This window comes from Budorcas taxicolor, chromosome 20 (genome assembly GCF_023091745.1).
Source record: "Budorcas taxicolor isolate Tak-1 chromosome 20, Takin1.1, whole genome shotgun sequence".
Classification (NCBI taxonomy): domain Eukaryota; kingdom Metazoa; phylum Chordata; class Mammalia; order Artiodactyla; family Bovidae; genus Budorcas; species Budorcas taxicolor.
In genome coordinates this window covers 74,067,589-74,085,226 of record NC_068929.1, presented here as the reverse complement: position 1 = coordinate 74,085,226, position 17,638 = coordinate 74,067,589, and the positions used below count along the sequence as shown (strand labels likewise).

General features: G+C 67.7%; 1 protein-coding gene across 1 annotated transcript; it reads right to left on the bottom strand.

Moving 5' to 3' along the window:
* Nucleotides 1–736: 736 nt before the first annotated feature.
* On the bottom strand, nt 737–17,182 carry TERT (telomerase reverse transcriptase). The gene is made up of 16 exons (XM_052659291.1): nt 16,964–17,182; nt 15,533–16,859; nt 13,297–13,492; nt 12,060–12,240; nt 10,412–10,591; nt 9,689–9,844; nt 7,025–7,120; nt 6,554–6,639; nt 5,737–5,850; nt 5,132–5,203; nt 4,537–4,725; nt 3,320–3,446; nt 2,639–2,700; nt 2,030–2,154; nt 1,220–1,357; nt 737–840 (listed from the first exon to the last, which is right to left on the bottom strand). Exons 1-16 carry the CDS (start codon nt 17,180–17,182, stop codon nt 737–739), a joined length of 3,372 nt encoding a protein of 1,123 aa, XP_052515251.1.
* Nucleotides 17,183–17,638: the final 456 nt, after the last annotated feature.

The following is a 17,638-nucleotide window of genomic DNA, read 5'->3' as shown; positions in this document are numbered from 1 at the left end:
GGAGACGGCAGGCGGAGGCTCGCTGGCCTCCTCTGCTGCGGTGATAGGGGGGTGCAGGGTAGGAAGAGGAGCAAATGACCCCGGCCCAGTGCTGAGCGGGGACCAGGTACCCATGGAGGCGGGGGGGGGGCAGGCAGGCGTGGGGGGACGGCGGGGCCAGGGGTGAGGGCGGGGACCCCAGCAGCTGACTGCGGGGAAGACCCAGCAGGCTGGACTTCGAGCTCAGCGGGTGGAGGGGGAAGGCGTGGACCAGGTGCCCACGGAGGTGGAGGAGCAGGCAGGCGTGGGGGACGGTGGGGCCGGGGTGAGGGCGGGGCCCCCAGCAGCTGACTGCGGGGAAGGCCCAGCAGGCTGGACTTCGAGCTCAGCGGGTGGGGGGGAAGGCGTGGACCGAGGGCCGGGCGGGGCGCAGGCGCACTGTCAGCAGCGGGCAGGGCCCACTCAGCTCCCGAGGCCCCCCTGAGCCACTGGACAGACGTGTGTCCTCACTCCAGTGCAGGGGAGAGGGGTGACAACCCCCCCCAACTCCCTGTTCCAATGCCCGACCACCCTGCCAGGCTCTCCCGCACGTCTTGCCGGGCCTGGGGGTCAGCTACTGGAGATGCATGGTCTCTGGAGGGGCACAGGGTAGCGGGGGCCCCTCCCCAGGGCTCTCGGGGGGGCCCAGGCTTCGCCGTGGAGCGGGCCCCTCCCATGGGCTCCAGAGCCCACCCCCGGCTGTGGGCAGGGCTGACGGTCAGTCCAAGATGGTCTTGAAGTCCGCGGTCAGGGCGGGGTTGGCCGCCGCCTCCAGGGCGGCACGTGTGGGCCCTGGGAGCTGCCGGTGCAGCCGCGCTTGGGCTGTGGAGCGGGGGGATGCACTCAGAGCCCCTTGCGGGGGGCGCCAGAGACCGCTGCTCACCAGGCACACCACTGAGGCCACGCGGGCACCCACGCTGGGCCGGCTGTGTGCCGGCGGGCTGAGGGGTGCGAGCCTCAGCAAGGGGAGACAACCCATCACGCCCGGAGCCACGGGGGCAGCTGGACAGCGCCCGAGGGGACGCAGGTAGGGGGCTGGTGGGCAGACGCCTTGGGGAGGAGGCCCCAAGAAGAGCAGTGAGAGGCGGCGTGACCCGGCTGGGTGTGCCCTGGGCGGGGCGGGGCTGTGACCCCGGCTCGTGGAAACTCCTGGGCCCACCCACCTGCCCGAAGGGGCCGCCTTGTGTCCACCCACACCCACCTGTCCGGAGAGCCCCCAGCAGGCGGTTGTAGGTGGCGCGGTGGCGAGCCAGCTTGTGCAGGAAGGCGTGGAGACACAGCCAGTGTGCCGCTTCAGACGGGAACAGGCCGGAGGCGCCCCTGGCCCCCAGCGATGCCCCTGGGGACATGCATGACTGAGGCCCTGCCCGACACCGTGCTGGGGAGACCGGGGCCTCCAGGTGGAAAGCCCTCAGGGCGCTTGTGGGACAATGTTAGGGGCGGAAAACCAGCGCTTTCATCCCAGGCGCCACCCCGATAGGAGCCCAGGCAATTCTGACAACAGATGTTTCCTTCAACTTCTCCAAGAAACCTCCATGAACAAGGACAGTGACGGTAAGTCTGCACAAGCCTCACAGGCCGCACAGCTGGGACCTCGGACGGGTCCTCAGGGCCCTGGCCGAGGCCGTGGGGGCAGGCACAGGGATGCCCCAGGAAGGCCGAGCTGAGGGCTGGTGACCCCAAAGCACATGGGGGCCCCTCAGCAGGCTCCTCCCCACTGTGGGCAAGGGCGGCCCAGGGCCTCCTGCTGCCCGCTGGCCTGGCTGACCCAATGCCCAGGGCACCGAGACAGGAGGGCTGCCCGCGAGCAGGTGGGGCACGCAGGGGAGGATCCCCAGCCGGTGCCTAGGTGCCCGGTCACTCCAGGCTGGCAGCGGACGACAGGCCAGTGGAGGGCCTGAGCCGCCAGCAAGGTAGAGGCCCCCTGGCCCCGTCTTCTGCCCGCAGGTGTGGGTGACTTGCAGCCCAAGTCCCCGCCCCCGAAGGCCCTCAGCCCCGGGCGCCCAAGCACCTGCGTTTCTGGCTTTCAGGAGGGTGTAGCCGCGGGACGCAGTGTCCGTGATGACCTGGAGAAAGAACTCGGGGCTGCTCCCGACCGGCTGGCTGAAGGGCAGCTGCAGCACGCAGGCGTGGAACCTGGGGGCGGCGGCCCCGTCAGGACACGCCCCCCACGCTGCCCGCGAGGGGCTCCACGGAGACCACGCAGGCTGAGCCTGGCTCGGGGTCCTGGATAGGGGTGGACGAGCCCCGGACTCCACAGTCAGCTGCCTGCGCCCCGGCTCAGCACCTGGCGGGTGGCATGGCCCCAGGGCGGGGAATGTTCCGGAAGCTGGTCTGTGCCGATTGGTGTGGCTTCCCGCTGCCCCTCCTGGAGGCACCTGAGGGCTGGGGGCCACTGCAGACACTGATCTCTGCTCCCTGACCTGCCCTGCCCCGCCCTGCAGCCCTCCCGCTGTTGACGAGACCCCTGAGTACTCACTGGGGACAGAGCAGCGTTCCCAGGGTGGACAAGGACACCAAGGACACAGGGGCTGCCTATCACACTGGGGACAGCGTGCCCCCCCCAGGTCCCGGGCGAGCGTGGCACTGCGGCTGAGGCCCCATCCCCCACCAGACGCACCTGTAGGCCTGCAGCAGGAATATCTTGTACACGTTTGTGAAAACCGTCTGGAGACTGTTCACCTTCAGAAAGAAAAGAGAAGAACACGCTGGCGGCGCCTCTCGCTTTGCATTCCTGAGTTTGCTTTATGGCCTCATCAAACGGAGAAGGAAAAAGGGTCGCCCTGGTAAGAACCCGGTGGCCTCTCTGGGGAAACCCACCAGGTCCCCAGGGGCCCTCAGAGGCGGCCAGGCCTGTGGGAAGGGAGAGGGCGGGAGCCTGGCAGGACGACGGTTCAGGCCCCACGGGGACAAGCAAGGGCCACAAAGGCCCGGCCCAAGGGGACGAGCAGGGACCAGGCGAGGATGGTGGGGTGAGCACTGTGGGCACAGGCATGCACACAGCTGCACAAACATCCACACCCACACGCTCGGTCATGCATACACGTGTGTGATGACTGATGCCCTTTCACACACAGGCACACGTGCACACCCACACGCCCGGTCACACGTACATGTATGTGATGACCAATGTCCTTTCACACACAGGCACACATGCACACCCACACGCCCGGTCACACGTACATGTATGTGATGACCAATGTCCTTTCACACACAAGTGTGCACCTGCCCACCCACTCCCCCAGGAAATACAACACATGGGGGGCCAGCTGCCCCCATGCTCCGCGGCCCTGCCCCCCACCTGCAGGTCCAAGAAGAGCCCGTGGCACTTGAGCTGCAAGACCGCCAACAGCTTGCGACGCATGTTCCTCCCGGGCTTGAAGCCCTGGGTGAAGGTCAGACTCGCTCTGATGGACGTCCGGGCGTAACTGTGAGACAGGGTGGGGTCCGGGGAAGCAAGTGTGTCCACCCAACACTGACCCACACCTAGATGTCCCGCCCCTCGGCTACACTGATTGGCCAGGAAGGCTACCTGTCCCCCTCACGGTCACAGCTTCACCAGCACCCAGACACGACAGAGGGCGGGTCACGACTCGCCGGCGCAGTCGGTGCGTGGACACGCAGGGGGTGTCGGGAGCAGCAGGTGGACACACGGAACCGCGGACGGCAAGCGTCCGCCCCGCGTCTTCCCAGGGAGCGCCTGGGGGCAGCCCCCAGCCCCCCAGCAGGACTGGGCCAGCAGTGCAGGACAGGGTAGCCCCATCCAGCAGCGCCCCGAGACTGCTCGTTCCTCACAGAGCAGAGGACACGCTTGCAGCCACACTGCTCCTCAGCCCTCCACGTCTGTGCAAAGCCTGGGGCTCGCTGCACCATCCCAGGGTGAGGCGGGGGGAGAGGGCCGCCAGGGGCTCAACTGCATCCTCAAATTCACAGGGTGAGCCCCGCCCCCGCAGCCGTTCGGGGACAAGGCCTTTGAGAAGACGACTAGGGTCAAATGAGCGCATAAGGGGGGCCCTAACCCACGGGTTCAGGGGCCCAGGAAGAGACGCAGAGACGCTGAGCACACGGGCCCTAACCCACAGGTTCAGGGGCCCAGGAGGAGACGCTCAGCACAAGGTCCCTAACCCACGGGGACGGGGGCCCAGGAAGAGACGCTGAACACAGAGGGTGACCACGTGGTGCTAGGGGCGCAGACGCGTCCACACGGCCCGGAGAGGCCACAGGAGGGATCGGCCGGCGAGGGACCAACAGAGCCGAACACGTGCCCTGAAGCCGCATCCCTGATGGACCAGAGGAGACCATGAACCCCAGAGCCCAGTGAGACCTGGGGCTCGTGTCCGGCAGGTCCTGCCTCTCCGGGTCACGGCCACACGCCTCCCCCGGAACACGCTTGCGCCCGAGTCCGCTACATGGTTCCCTTTCATGAAAAACACTCGGAAAACCGCTGACTCGGAGAGCCAGTCCCCGCCGCCCACCGTGTGGCTTCTGACCCCCCAGGGCCCCGGGCCCGTCACTCACCTGGAGTGGTCGCCATGCACCTCCAGGGTGCGAGTGTCCAGCAGCAGGCCACACCAGGGGAACAGGCAGTGGGCCGGCAGCTGCAGGGGCGCCGCGCCGCCCAGGGCCCCAGGCTCCACGGGGAAGTTCACCACCGTCTTCCGCAGGTTCACCTGGCAGCCGTACTCGGGCACGCCACGCACCAGGGTCCTGTGGCCGGGCGCCGTGTGAGCGCCGGACGGACAGGGCCACACTGGGTGTCTCGGGGGCGCTGGGCGGCGTACCCAGCACCCAGAGAGGCAGGCGGGCCACGGAGGGTGGGCTGGGACCTCGGGCCCCCACGGAAGGCTGGACACGGCCCGGCTCTGTGGAGCGACCTGCTGCTTGTGATCAGGGCCCGGGGTGGCCGGTGGCAGAGGAGGGGAGCAGGGGCGCCCCAAGGCCAGCCCTGAAACGTGAGTGGACGCTGGGACCATACGCCAGGCTCTTGGAGCCCTGAGACCGCGCCGCAGGACGCTCCCCAGAGGTGCGGGGACGCACAGGAGGACCTTGTTCACACGCCTGCAGGACACGAGCTGGGAGGCGCGTGCAGAGACGCACACACGGGGGACCTCACCTGAGGAAGTCTGTGGCCCGCGTTAGGTGAGGGGTGACCAGCAGGAAGTCGTCCACCAGGCGCAGAAGCACCCTGGGCATGGAGAGAGCCCACGGTGAGGGCAGACCCTGACACACCGCCGCACGCCCACACACGCCATGCGCCCCCGGCGTCCTCCTGGGGCCGGTGAACGGTGCCAGGTGTAATGTCTGAGTTCAGCCGGACGCGAATAAAGTGACCTTCTCCAGAGAGCCAACCACAGACCAGTGTCCGTGGGATTCGGCTCCGGCCGGGACGAGCAGGGCCCAGCAGTCCCAGCAGTCGGGCTGGGAGCAGACGGGTTCGGTGCCGCCCACACGCCCTGGCCACGGGGCAAGCCACGCTCACTCCCTGCTCGAGGCCTGCTGAGCACCGCCTCCCAGCCGCACGCAGCACCCTCTGCACCCAAGACCGGAAACAGAGGGGCCCCAACAAGGCCGCGCCCGCCGCCACGGGGCCCGCGCCTGCCCGCACAGGGGTGTACCCTCCGCCATGGGGGCCACGCCCACCAACACAGGGGCACGCCCACCGCCACGGCGCCACGCCCTTTGCCACGGGGGCCGCGCCCGCCGGCCCGGGGGCCGTACCCGTCCTGCTGGACTCCGGGGAAGAGCTTGTTCTCCATGTCCCCGTAGCAGAAGCTGCAGAGCAGGGTGGACAGGATGGAGCCCTGGGGAATCCCCTGACACTGGATGTAGGACCTGGGGGGCAGGACGCGGTCAGCAGGTGGGCTGGCCACGGCGAGCCTCACGTTCACATCTACACACACACGCGCAGACACACAGGTGTGCGCGCACCGCTCCCACCTGGGGACGCAAATCAACACGCTTGTCACACCCCCACGAAGCCCTGCCACACGCAGCACGACCCCACTCCACGAGGGGTGGTGGCCCTGGGGAGGAGTCAGGCTCCAGGCCTGTCCCGCAGAGAAGGATCTCCTCCGCCTGGTGCCATTTCCACGCGTGTGCAGACCTGTGCTCGCGTGCGAACTCGCCCCTGCTGCGCAGCAGGCACCGCGCCTCCCCAGGAGTCTGTGCTATTTTATATTTTACCGGAACTGCCTTGCCGGGAGCATTGTAGTTACTCGGAACGTAATGATAACGAAGGCACATCCTTTAAGCAGAAAGTCCCCTGAGCCTGGAGCACATTCATGACCCCTGAGAAGGCCCCAGGGTCTAGACTGACCTCTAACAGCCGAGGCCACGAGCCCGAAGCCCCCTGGACCCAGAGGGGTCTCACACAGGCGCCACCAGAGCAGATGTGCTTTCACACACGTTAAGAGAACCCCCAGCTGCCCTCTGACCCCAAGCACGTCCCATAAGTGGAGGGCCGTGTGCTGCCGCCCTGGCCATGGGGCTGGGGTGCTGAGCGGGCGCTGAGCGGGCAGGCGGGGCCCAGACCTACCTGCCCCCGATCTTGATGACGTGGCTGCGGACCAGGTGCAGGAAGAGGTTGAAGAGGCTGCTGCCAGGCTCGTTCAGGGAGCAGCTCTGCAGAGGCAGGCGGGCACTGGGCTGGAGTGGACGCCACTCTGGGCCGGCAAGTGGCCTGGGGGAATGGGCCCGCACCCAGGGAGGCGGCAGGGAGCCCCACGTGCGGCAGGGAGCCCTGAGGGCCCAGGCCCCGCTGGGGAACCCGCTCACACAGGAAGTGCGTCCCCACAGGGCTCAGGCAGGGGCAGGTCTTCGGGGCAAGCCCTCTGCCCTCCTGGAGGAGGTGGATGCGCCTTCTTGTGGCCTCAAGGCCAAAACAGAGGGAGAAGACGGGCAGCAAAGTGCAGAGGGGCCACGGACGGCGGGGGTGCGGGAGGAGGTGCCCTAAGGCAGGGGCACGTCTGGACCGGCCAGCCCACGGGCTGTGGGCGCCCGCACCCACCTGCTCGATGACCACGGCGTCCCTCAGCGAGCCTGTCACCTGCAGATGCTCCACGAGCTGCCTCAGGTACGGCTGAAAGTCCGAGAAGGTGGACACCTGCCGGCCGAGGACAGGGTGAGGTGGGTGGACACCCCGCCCCCGACAGCATGGTGTTCAGGACAGCGGTCAGAGTCTGGGGGGCTGGCCACGGCCACTGTGACCGGGCAGAAAATGCCAGGCCGCCGGGGGCGCCGGGGAGGTGTGGACACAGACGGGCTGGGGTCTTGGTTTTCAGGGTGCATCCCACCTCCCCCCTGACCTCTCCCCGAGGCTGGGATCCACTGAGCAGAAAGACTGTGGGGTTCAGGGCCACTAAGCAGCAAGGACGAGTTTGGGTGAACTCCGGGAGTTGGTGATGGACAGGGAGGCCTGGCGTGCTGCCGTCCATGGGGTCGCAAAGAGTCGGACACGACTGAGAGACTGGACTGAACTGAAGCAGCCAGGACTGACGGCGTCTCAGGGGGGCTTGCAGAGCAAGGACCCTCACTCAGGCACCCCAGGAGCCACGCTGAGCTGAGCACGCGGTCCTAGCAGCCAGGGGGCTGGGCCTGGGGGCCCCTTGCAGCAGACACCGGGGAAGGGGGAGTAGGGCAGGCCAGACGCCACGCTGTCCGCAAGAAACCCTTGCAGGACTCAGGTCACAGCGGCACTGTCGGGGAGACACCACCCGCCGAGGAGGACTCACAAGCCCACCCATTACGGCTCCCGTTCAAAGTCTGCGCTTTGTGGAAAAACAGGCCCAGGTGTGACCAAAACCTCTCACACGACAGACAGACACAGGAGGAGACTGCCTGTGGGCCCGGGAGGCGCCAGTTTCTGGAATTTTTAAAATCAGTCAAGATAACACTGCTCACACAACAGGCAAAGCTGAGGCAGTCAACCAGAGACCGGGAACCTGTGAGAAAAACCAACATGGATTTCCAAACCTGAAAAACAGGCTGCCCAGCTTAAGGGCTGGTTAGATGCGTTTAAAACTAGAGACAGAGAAGGGCAGACGCGTGAACCAGAAGACAGGCCTGCGGAGTCCAGACTGGAGGAGAGACGGGCACATCACAGCATCGGCGCACAAGCTGGTTCAAAACAGGCCCCAGGGACTTCCCTGCGGCCCAGTGGCTAGGACGCCAAGCTCCCAAAGCAGCGGCCCGTGTTCGGTCCCTGGCCAGGGACTCATTCCCCACGCTGGAACTAAGATCTGGGGCAGCCTAATTAATTAATTAAAATAAACCGGCCCCGCCTGAATGCGGCAGCTGGGATAACAAACATCCTGACAGAGCAGGGGTCAGGCGGACAGCAGGCGGGCCGCGCAAGCACAACACGGTTTCAGGCAGAGAAGCTGGGTCCGTCAAAGTGAAAAGCATCTGTTCACGGAGCCTCCACTTGCAACGGCAAAGGCAGGGTAGGCTGAGACAGCACCCAGGACTGCCCAGAGGCTTGTCCCCAGAACGTGGGCGTATCCCCTCAGACAACAAAGGAGGCAGACGGTCCCACGTGGGGAGACTGGACGGGCGCCCCCCAATGCCCCCAGAGGACGTGCCAGCCGGGCAGCTGACACACGAGGTGCCCAGAGCCCGGTCCCCTGGACCTGGTCCCAGAGACGGGCCTGTGTGGTCCCACCTTGCGGCCTGGCCGCAGGCTGCAGCCCTGCCCTTCCGGGCCCCCAACACCGCCCGCTGGACCCTCTGAGGCCCGCGGGACCACACCTGGCACCTCTCGGGTGATGTCTCCTAAAATGACACAAGCCTGGAATCCGCCCCACAGGATTTGGGACGAGGGTTTGTCTCCACAAACAGCGCATCACAGGGCTGCTGGCAACCGCCTGGATCCACATCCAGGCATGAACCAGCAGACGCCCACCCGGCGGAAGGCTGGGCCTCAGCCGGTAGCATCGGAGGCCGCCACACTGGGCCCCAGACCCCCGAAACCGGACCGGAGGGAGAGCATGCTTGCTTCACATCACAAGGTTAGAGACAGGTGAGCCTGCTGCCTGTCGGAGGAGGAGGCCTGGGGGGGCCGGGGGGCGTCCTCTGGGTGCTGCCCCACCCGTGCCACACATCCAAGATCCCCCCAAGCTCCCTGCATCACACTCCCTGGACTCACAAACACGCTCAGCGGTGCCTGGGCCCAGGTTTCCTGTGCGCCCTCCCCAGCGCTTCCCGGGAGTCCACCCACGTCTGTCTCCGGGTACACACGCTGCTCTGGGCAGGAGACAAGCGCTAGAAGCCCCCACGGCCTCGGGGTCCACCCAGCGCCCGCGTCCTCTTCCAGCCCTTCCTGGCCTGAGGCCCCCATCCCTGGGGGGAGAAGCGGCCCCGCCGCCCACCCCATGACGCACGCGCGTGCAGAAGGCGGCGCAGCCTCGGAGTTGCTGAAGGACGCCCCCCCGCCCCGCCCCCACCCCCGCCCCGGGGCACACACGGTGCTGCTCTGTGGCCGTGGGGACACCTCGGGACACCCGTGTGGCTCTGCTGCCGCCAGGGTCCCCCGCTCACGTGCAGTCAGGCCTAGGGCAGGGGCGGACCGGACGGGAGTGGCAGCAAGAGCGGTCCTCGCGGCTCCAGTGCTGAGCGTGCGCCCCCCGCCCCCGCAGGCCACGCCCCGGCACTGCACAGGCCCCGTGGGTCTTACGTGTCTCTTGAAAGATTTCCACATGCGCCCGCGCGCAGTGCGGACCACGGCGCAGTGGCGCACGCAGTACATATTCTCCTGCGGCTGCAGCACGTTGGCAATCACCTCTGCCAGCCTGTCCTGGGGGAGGGCATCGTAGGCCCCCACCACGTCCGCCTATGTGGGAACAGGGGGCCTGAGGACACGTTCACCCCTAACCCCGAGTTTTGGGTCCGGCTCGTCCTGACCTGCCATCAGCCAGTACTGGGGTGAATCGAACATGAGGGATGGGGAGAGCCTGTACCCCCATCCCTGCCCCCCGGGGGCTCTCTCTGAGACTCCCCACACCCCTGGACTCTGAGCACCCCTCGGACTGGCCTGCATGCCCTCTCTGAGCTGCAGGCTGGCATCCTGGACGACCAGGGCACAACACAGGGCACCCCGCCCAGGGTCCGAGCAGGTGTCTCCTTCCCTGAAGGGAGGGCAGGAGCCCCAGGGAAATGGGGTGCACTCCCAGAGTACTCCAGAGGCACAGAGCCTCTGCCCCGGGAGCTGGGCCCCTGTCTTGCAGCTCACAGGAGAAGCTGAGAGTCACGTTTAACATGGACGTGACTCCACCAGGGGTGACCCATTCTGGCACACACGGGGCTGTAGGAGGCGGTCACTTCCCACATCAGCTGGGCCAGACCCACAGGGTCTCCTGCAGCCCTGGTTCTCTCCATAGGGGTGGGAATGGGCACCCACCTTGACGAAGTAGAGTGGAGGGGCTGGGCCTCGGGCCCTCAGGGGCAGCACGAAGGCCCGCCAGGCCCTGTGGATATCGTCCATGCCCAGCACCGAGGCCCCCAGGAGGCCGGGACGCCGAGCTCGCTCGTAGTTCAGCACCGCGAACAGCGTCTTGACCCGCGAGCTGAGATGCTGCACCTGCGGGCCCAGCCCAGATGGGAGTGTCGCCAGAGCAACTATGGCCAAGGGGACTCGGGGTCAGACAGCCCCAGGGGCCATCCCCAAGGGGACACCAAGGGTCAGACAGCCCCAGGGGCCCTCCCCAAGGGGACACCAAGGGTCAGACAGCCCCAGGGACCATCCCCAAGGGGACACCAAGGGTCAGACAGCCCCCAGGCGCCGTCCCCAAGGGGACACCAAGGGTCAAACAGCCCCAGGGGCCATCCCCAAGGGGACACCAAGGGTCAGACAGCCCCCAGGCGCCGTCCCCAAGGGGACTCGGGGTTGGACAGCCCCAGGGACCGTCCCCAAGGGGACACCAAGGGTCAGACAGCCCCAGGGACCATCCCCAAGGGGACACCAAGGGTCAGACAGCCCCAGGGACCATCCCCAAGGGGACACCAAGGGTCAGACAGCCCCAGGGGCCGTCCCCAAGGGGACACCAAGGGTCAGACAGCCCCAGGGGCCGTCCCCAAGGGGACACCAAGGGTCAGACAGTCCCAGGGCCCGTCCCCAAGGGAACACCAAGGGTCAGACAGTCCCCAGGGGCCGTCCCCAAGGGGACACCAAGGGTCAGACAGCCCCAGGGGCCGTCCCCAAGGGGACACCAAGGGTCAGACAGCCCCAGGGGCCATCCCCAAGGGGACACCAAGGGTCAGACAGCCCCCAGGGGCCATCCCCAAGGGGACTCGGGGTCAGACAGCCCCCAGGGACAAGGGACAGGTCCCTGCTCTCTGCTGCCCCCTGCCCACCAGCCCCCCTCAGACCCCAGAAAGACCATATGGCCAAGCTGTCCACACCCACTTCAGACCCCGGGTCTCCCCAGGGACCCATCCTGGGATCACGGACACCACTTGTGGAAAAGGCAAGCAGCCAAACCCTGGGTCCCTCCCCTCGCCTGGTCCTCCCACCCAGCAAAAGGGACGCTGCCTCCTGGGGGACAACACCCCCACAGCGGGTGAGCCATGTGTCACTGCTCATGGACAAGCCCCCACCAACAGTGACGGCTTCTCTTTGTCACTAATGGTAGAATCACCCCCAATCACTCCAGGGGGCTCTGGAAGGGGCAGGAGCTGCTGGTGATGCAGGGGTGGTGGGGGGGGCGGTGTTGGGGGACAGTCACAGGGGCCAAGCACAGGGGTGAGGTCCTGGGGACCCCGGCAGGCTGGTAACAGACGCCACATACCCCTCTGCCCGGCATCCCGAGAGCACAATGGCCCCCTGGGGGATTCCAGGAGACAGGGGGGCACAGAGGGCTCTCAGAGCCCGGCTGGCACCCTGCAGGACAGGCCTCACTGGGAGCTCCTTCTCTGGACCCAGGAGTCCTCCAGCCATGGCCCCTGGCTCCCCAGGACCTCACCGCGGCCCCCAGACGCCCCGGGACTCTGGGCACAGCCACTGGGCCTGGGTTTCTACGCGCTCGGCCCAGAACAACGTGAGCAGCGACCTTCTTGTCCCTGGGCGGCGCTGGGGCGCCCTCGACACAGCCCATGTTCACGATGGGCCGCAGCCCGCCGGGCTTGGGGACGAAACGGAGCCTGGACGTCAGCAGGGCCGGCCTGGCCTCCTGGTGCTGCCTGACCTCTGCGTCTGACAGTTCTCGAAGCCGCACACGCTCTAAGTGTTGTCTGAAACAGAGGTGCCCGCAGGCAGCCAGGGCAGGTCAGCCTGGTGGGTGCCCGTGCCCATGCAGTGGGCAAAGCTCATGACCGGTATGCCCGGTTCCTGGTGGACAGAGCTCAGACCAGGACTGGACAAGATGGCTCGCTGGGGAGACCCTGGGGTCTGGAGTGGGTGTGGGCAGCTTGGCCATCAGGTACTTCTGGGGTCTGAAGGAGGCTGGTGGGCAGGGACCCCATGTTCTCCTCCTGGAACAGGCCAGGGGTGCTTGGTGGAACCCCTGGGAGGAGCAGAATCGTCTCCCCACGGACCAGCCGGCTCTTGGTCATCCGTAAGCTTCAGCCTTCACCCCAAAACCATCCACAGGGATGGGCAGGGGTCCTCCCACCTCTTGGCCATTGCAGGGAGTATGCTTCCTGGGCTGGTGGCCCCGAAGGAAGCCCGTGGCGGGACTCGAGCGTCCACCAGGCGGGGGACAGGCCACAGGGGCCCCACAAGAAGAGCCGGGCTGCCCACTTCAGTTTACATGCCAGGAAATGCTTGAATGGGGTGCCTTCATTCAGACCCACGGTAAGGGCCTCAAGAGGCTCCCCAGATGCCAGAGGACACGGGCCCTGGCCCACGTGCTCAGGGACCCCTGATCCACTCCTGACTCAGGGACCCAAGCCTATGTACTCAGGGACCCCTGATCTGCTCCTGACTCAGGGACCCCGGCCCACATGCTTGGGGACCCCCACTTAGCTCCTGACTCGGGGACCTTGGCTCTGCCCCTGACCCAGAGCACCTCCCTCGCCCAGACGCTCAGCCAAGATCTCTCGCGGAACCCTGGAAAGGCCCAGCTCTTGTCTCAGGCGGCTCCTCAACCCATCCCGGCTGGGTCCCTGTCCACTGACAGCCACCCAGGCCTTCACAGAGGACACAGACGGCAGGAGGGGACAGAGCTCGTGGCTGCCACGCGGGCACTCAGCCCCTGGGCGGCCTGCTTCACGGTGCCCCCGGTGCCCCAGGCGGCCGGCGCAGACAGGCGGGTCCGTGCGTGCGGGCGCGGGTGTCCCCCCGCGTACCTGACGCCCAGGCGCTGCAGCTGGCTCCAGACGCGCTTCCGGAAGAAGAAGAGCCGGTTCTTCTGGAATGTGGTCTCCGTGACGTAGAAGAAGCCCCTGAGCAGCTCCACCACGTAGGCGCCCATCAGCCAGCGCAGGAAGCGGCCCAGGACGGCCTCGCGCCGGCGGTGCTCTGCGGCGGGCACGCGGCAAGCCCCTGGGAGGAGAGAAGCCGGTGCTCGCCCTCCACGCTGCCCCCCGCAGGCTGGGATGGTTGCCCACGGCCTCCGAGTCCACAGCGACTAGGAGCAGGGGCCAGAGAAGGCGGGTAACTAGGCAAGGAGCCTCCCCAGATCACGGGCTAAAGCGATGCTACCGGATCGCTGCGCTTTGATAGAAAATGTTTTTAAATGAGGTTCCCCTTTCTTTTTCCTCTTGTGGCTACTGGAAAATTCTGAATGAGTCATGGCGCTCACGTATGTTCCTGCCGGACAGCGTGGACCCAGAGCCCCAGCACCTGTCACTGCGCACGCAGACTAGGGGAGCCGGGGCTGCTGTCCGCGCCGGGGGGGGCGGGGCGCGGGGGGATGGGGGGGGCCCCGCGCTGCAGTTTCAGGCATCACCACTGGGCCGCAGGGGCTGGAAATGCCCGGGGGTTTGCAGGCTGAACACGAGGGGCACGTAGAGGCGGCCCCGCGTGCTGAGGAATGCCCAATGCTGCCGGCTCCGGACACACGCCCCAGGGGCCTCTGTGGTTTACGCTGTGCCACAGGGGCCTCAGCGCCGACAGAGCCAGGGCCTCACCGGCAGAAACCGGGTCAGAGGACAAGGAAGGGGGCCCGGAGGCGGTCTGGGGCAGGACGGTGAGTAGCCAGCGAAGGAAAGAGGAGGGGGTGAAGCCACGCCCACACCGACTGCGAGGGGCCAGTGAGAGCAGGGCTGGCTGAGCCGGAGGCAGTTCAGCTGTGATCCGATCCCAACACGCGAGGCTACGGCTGGAAGGAAGCCACCCCGAGGGCAACGGAGAACACGAAGCTAGTTCCAGACGAGACACCCACACGTGAAAAAGTGCACACCGGGAAATGGAATAAGGACGCAGGAAGAGCGGCAAATTGGGAAGATGAGAAAGACGCGCCCAGACCGGGTCAGCACAGAGAAGTGTAAGGCCAGGGAAGCCGCACAGACGGTCAGACGGGATCGGACAGACGCGTAGAAGGTTGGCTCAGGGCCGCGATACGGCACCTACGCTACCCGTGCTCACAGGACAGGAGAGGCTGAAGGTAAAACCCAGATAAGGGCAAACAGCACGAGCAGTAAACACTGGCAAGTGGGGAGGCAGGGAAACAGACTTTAAGGTAAAGAGAGTCGCTAGACACTCATGGTGGCAACCCACTCCAGTGTTCCTGCCTGGAGAATCCCAGGGACGCGGGAGCCTGGTGGGCTGCCGTCTCTGGGGCTGCACAGAGTCGGACACGACAGAAGTGACTTAGCAGCAGCAGCAGCAGACACTCATGAGCAAAGCTGACTCATGAGTCAACGAGGGGGCCAAACCTGGCTCCAGCTCTGGGTGTCAAGCTCTCAGGACTTTAGGGGTGAGACCGGGGAGCGCACAGAAGGGGCTGGCCCTGCTGCTCCTGGCTCTGCACTGCACACATGCTGGGCGGTGGCTGCATGGGAGGAGCCCCACATCACACCCAGACCACCACACAGGGAGGGGCCCCAAAGGCCCAGCTTCACAGAAAGTCCCATTGCACCCCAGCAGCTGCCCACTGTCCTGGGACCCGGCCGGCAGCCGGCTCTCCCCTCTGTGCCCGCCCAGCCCGGGGCCTCAGTCAAGGACACAGTCCTCCCGCACCGGCCGCCAGTGGCCCTGGCCTGGTGGACACACAGGAGAACTCACTGGGTCTGCAGACGGCTGACCAGCGCCGGCTGGGGAACCCCGAGCCTTACCTCCCAGCCCCACCCACGAGGGTTTTCAGCCCAGCTCCCACTCCTATCAGGGGGCATCGTTCAAGGCAGTTAACCTTGAGGTCAGAAACAGAAGATGAACCACCGAAGCCACGCCCACCGGGGGCTCCAGGTGCCCCACCTGCAGGTGCGGCCCTGCCCTCCACGAGTCCCCCCCTCCACTGCCCCTTCCCAGGCCCAGAACCTCCATGAAGTCCGGTATCCACGCAAGTTGGGTGGGAGAGAGGGTCAGAGGCCGAGAGCGGAGATGGGGAGCTATCGAGAAGCACCCCCCCACCAGAAGCTTCACCTGGGCTCGCGCGCAGCCACGCGCAGTCCTGCACCTTCATCTTCCACGTGAGCTCCTGCTGCGAGAGCTTGCCGTGCTTCCCCAGGGAGAGGAGCTTCTTCACGTTCCGCAGGAAGCGCCGCTCGTTGTGCCGGGAGCCCCAGAGGCCGGCGGGCACCAGGCGGCGAAGACAGGCCCGCAGGAGGCCGTACACCTGCCAGGGGCTGCTGTGCTGGCGGAGCAGCTGGACCAGGCGCCCCGAGCTCGCCTCGCCCTCGGGAGCAGCCGCCGGCCTCTCCGAGGGGCAGCCGCCCGCGTCAGGGCGCTTCTGATGGCCTGGCCCCGCCGGGGGCGCAGAGGCCGGCAGCGGGCAGTGCGCCCTGAGCAGCGCGCCATAGGGGCACCGCGCGTGGTTCCCAAGCAGCTTCCGGAACAGGGGCCGCATCTGCCAGTAGCGCGCGGGCAGGCGGCGCGGCCGGCGGGGAGCCCCTGGCTGCCCGGGCTTCGAGTCCAGAAAGATGGTTTCCACGAGTGTCCGCGCCCCGGCCAGGCTCGGAGGCAGGGAGCAGAGCAGGAAGGAGCGGCGCAGCTGTTCGCCGCCTCCGGAGCAGTAGAGGAACCGCTTGGTCTCAGCGCACGCTCCGGCACCCGGCTCGCCCTCTGGGGGTAACAGCCGCCAGGACGCGGAGCTGACACCCCGCTCGCCGCCCAGAAAGGGGCGGCAGGGCCCGGGCACGTTGCCCTCCCGAGACTCGGCTTCCACAGCGTCTCGGGTAGGTGTCACCACGCGGGGCGGGCCGCGGGCCGCCTGCCCTTCGAGATCCCGCCCGGGCTCCAGGCCGCGCCTGGGCCTCTTGGCTGGAGGCAGTCGTCCTCGCGCGCTGCCCCGACGCCGCCTCGCGCCCTGGGCCCGCGCCTCCAGGAGTGCCCCGGCCTCCCCGCGGCCGCCGTTCGACGAGGCCGGGCGCGGGAGTCCGAAGCCCGCCCGGGTCCCGCCCACTTGCCGCGTGGGCCGAGGAGCGGCGGCGGCGCGGAGGTCGTAGAGCGGCGGCCCGCACACCTGGTAGGCGCAGGTAGGGGGCACCAGCAGGTAGAGCGCGCAGCGCGCGAGCAGGTGGGTGAGCACGTCGTCGCCCACGCGGCGCAGCAGCAGCCCCCAGGCGCCGCTGCCGCGCAGCGCGTCGGTGACCGTGTTGGGCAGGTAGCTGCGCACGCTGGTCGTGAAGGCCACGGGCGGCCCGCCGCGGGCCCCGGCCAGCAGCGTGAAGCCGAAGGCCAGCACGTTCCTCGCGCCGCGCTCGCAGAGCCTCTGCACGACTCTGGCCACCAGCTCCTTCAGGCAGGACACCTGCGGGGACAACCCGTGCGTCGCGGGGGACACGGGGACGTCCCCTCCCACCGCCCCCGCCATCACCCCGCCGGGCCCGCCCAGGCTCCCCGGGGACGGCCCACCTGGCGGAAGGACGGGGCGGCAGGGGGTGGCTGCGCGTCCCAGGGCACGCACACCAAGCACTGAGCCACGAGCGCGCGGAAGGCCGCCGGGTCCCCGCGCCGCACCAGCCGGCGGCCCTGGGGCCGCAGGCGCCGTACGAAGGCGGCCAGGGGCAGCACCTGCCGGTAGCTGGCCCGCAGAAGGGCGCGCACCGCCCGGCACCTGGGCGCGCGCGGCATCGCGCGGAGGAGCAGGGGTCCGGGCGGAGGAAGGGGCGGGGCCGCGCGGAGGAAGGGGCGGGGCCGCGGAGGCCCGCAGCCCCGCCCCCCTGCGCGCCCTCGGGCCCGCGGACGTGGCCCCTGTGTTCGCGCCCAGGTACGACGAGGGCCTGGGCCCCTCCGCGCGGCCGCCCCCGGGCGGTCTCCGCAGCCCCGCGCCGCCCGCCCTCTCAGGGCGCAGGGGTCGCGCGAGCGGTCGCACAGTGGAAAGGCTCTGTGGTACCGAGGGAGGGGACCAGAAGGCAGGGTCCCTGGGTGGGGGGCCCTGGTGTGTTCGGCGTCCCCGGGGAGCAGGTCCTTCGGGTTGGTTGCTTTAACACGCGGGCCGTGACCGTGCAGCGAGGGATGCTCTGGGGTCCAGAAGGGGCTCATGGCAGCGAATGCGTAACTTTGTGCGAAGGAGAGAATGGACCACCG

Bases quoted from the DNA above. Each gene is read 5' to 3' on its own strand.
- TERT (XM_052659291.1), bottom strand. From the start codon at position 17,182: ATGCCGCGCGCGCCCAGGTGCCGGGCGGTGCGCGCCCTTCTGCGGGCC. The intron at 5,851-6,553 runs GTAGGTCTGGGC...CCTGCCCCCCAG, and splicing joins GTCATCAAGATCGGGGGCAG to GTCCTACATCCAGTGTCAGG. The intron at 841-1,219 runs GTGGGTGTGGGT...CCCGCTCCACAG, and splicing joins GCTGGGGGCTCTCCGGACAG to CCCAAGCGCGGCTGCACCGG.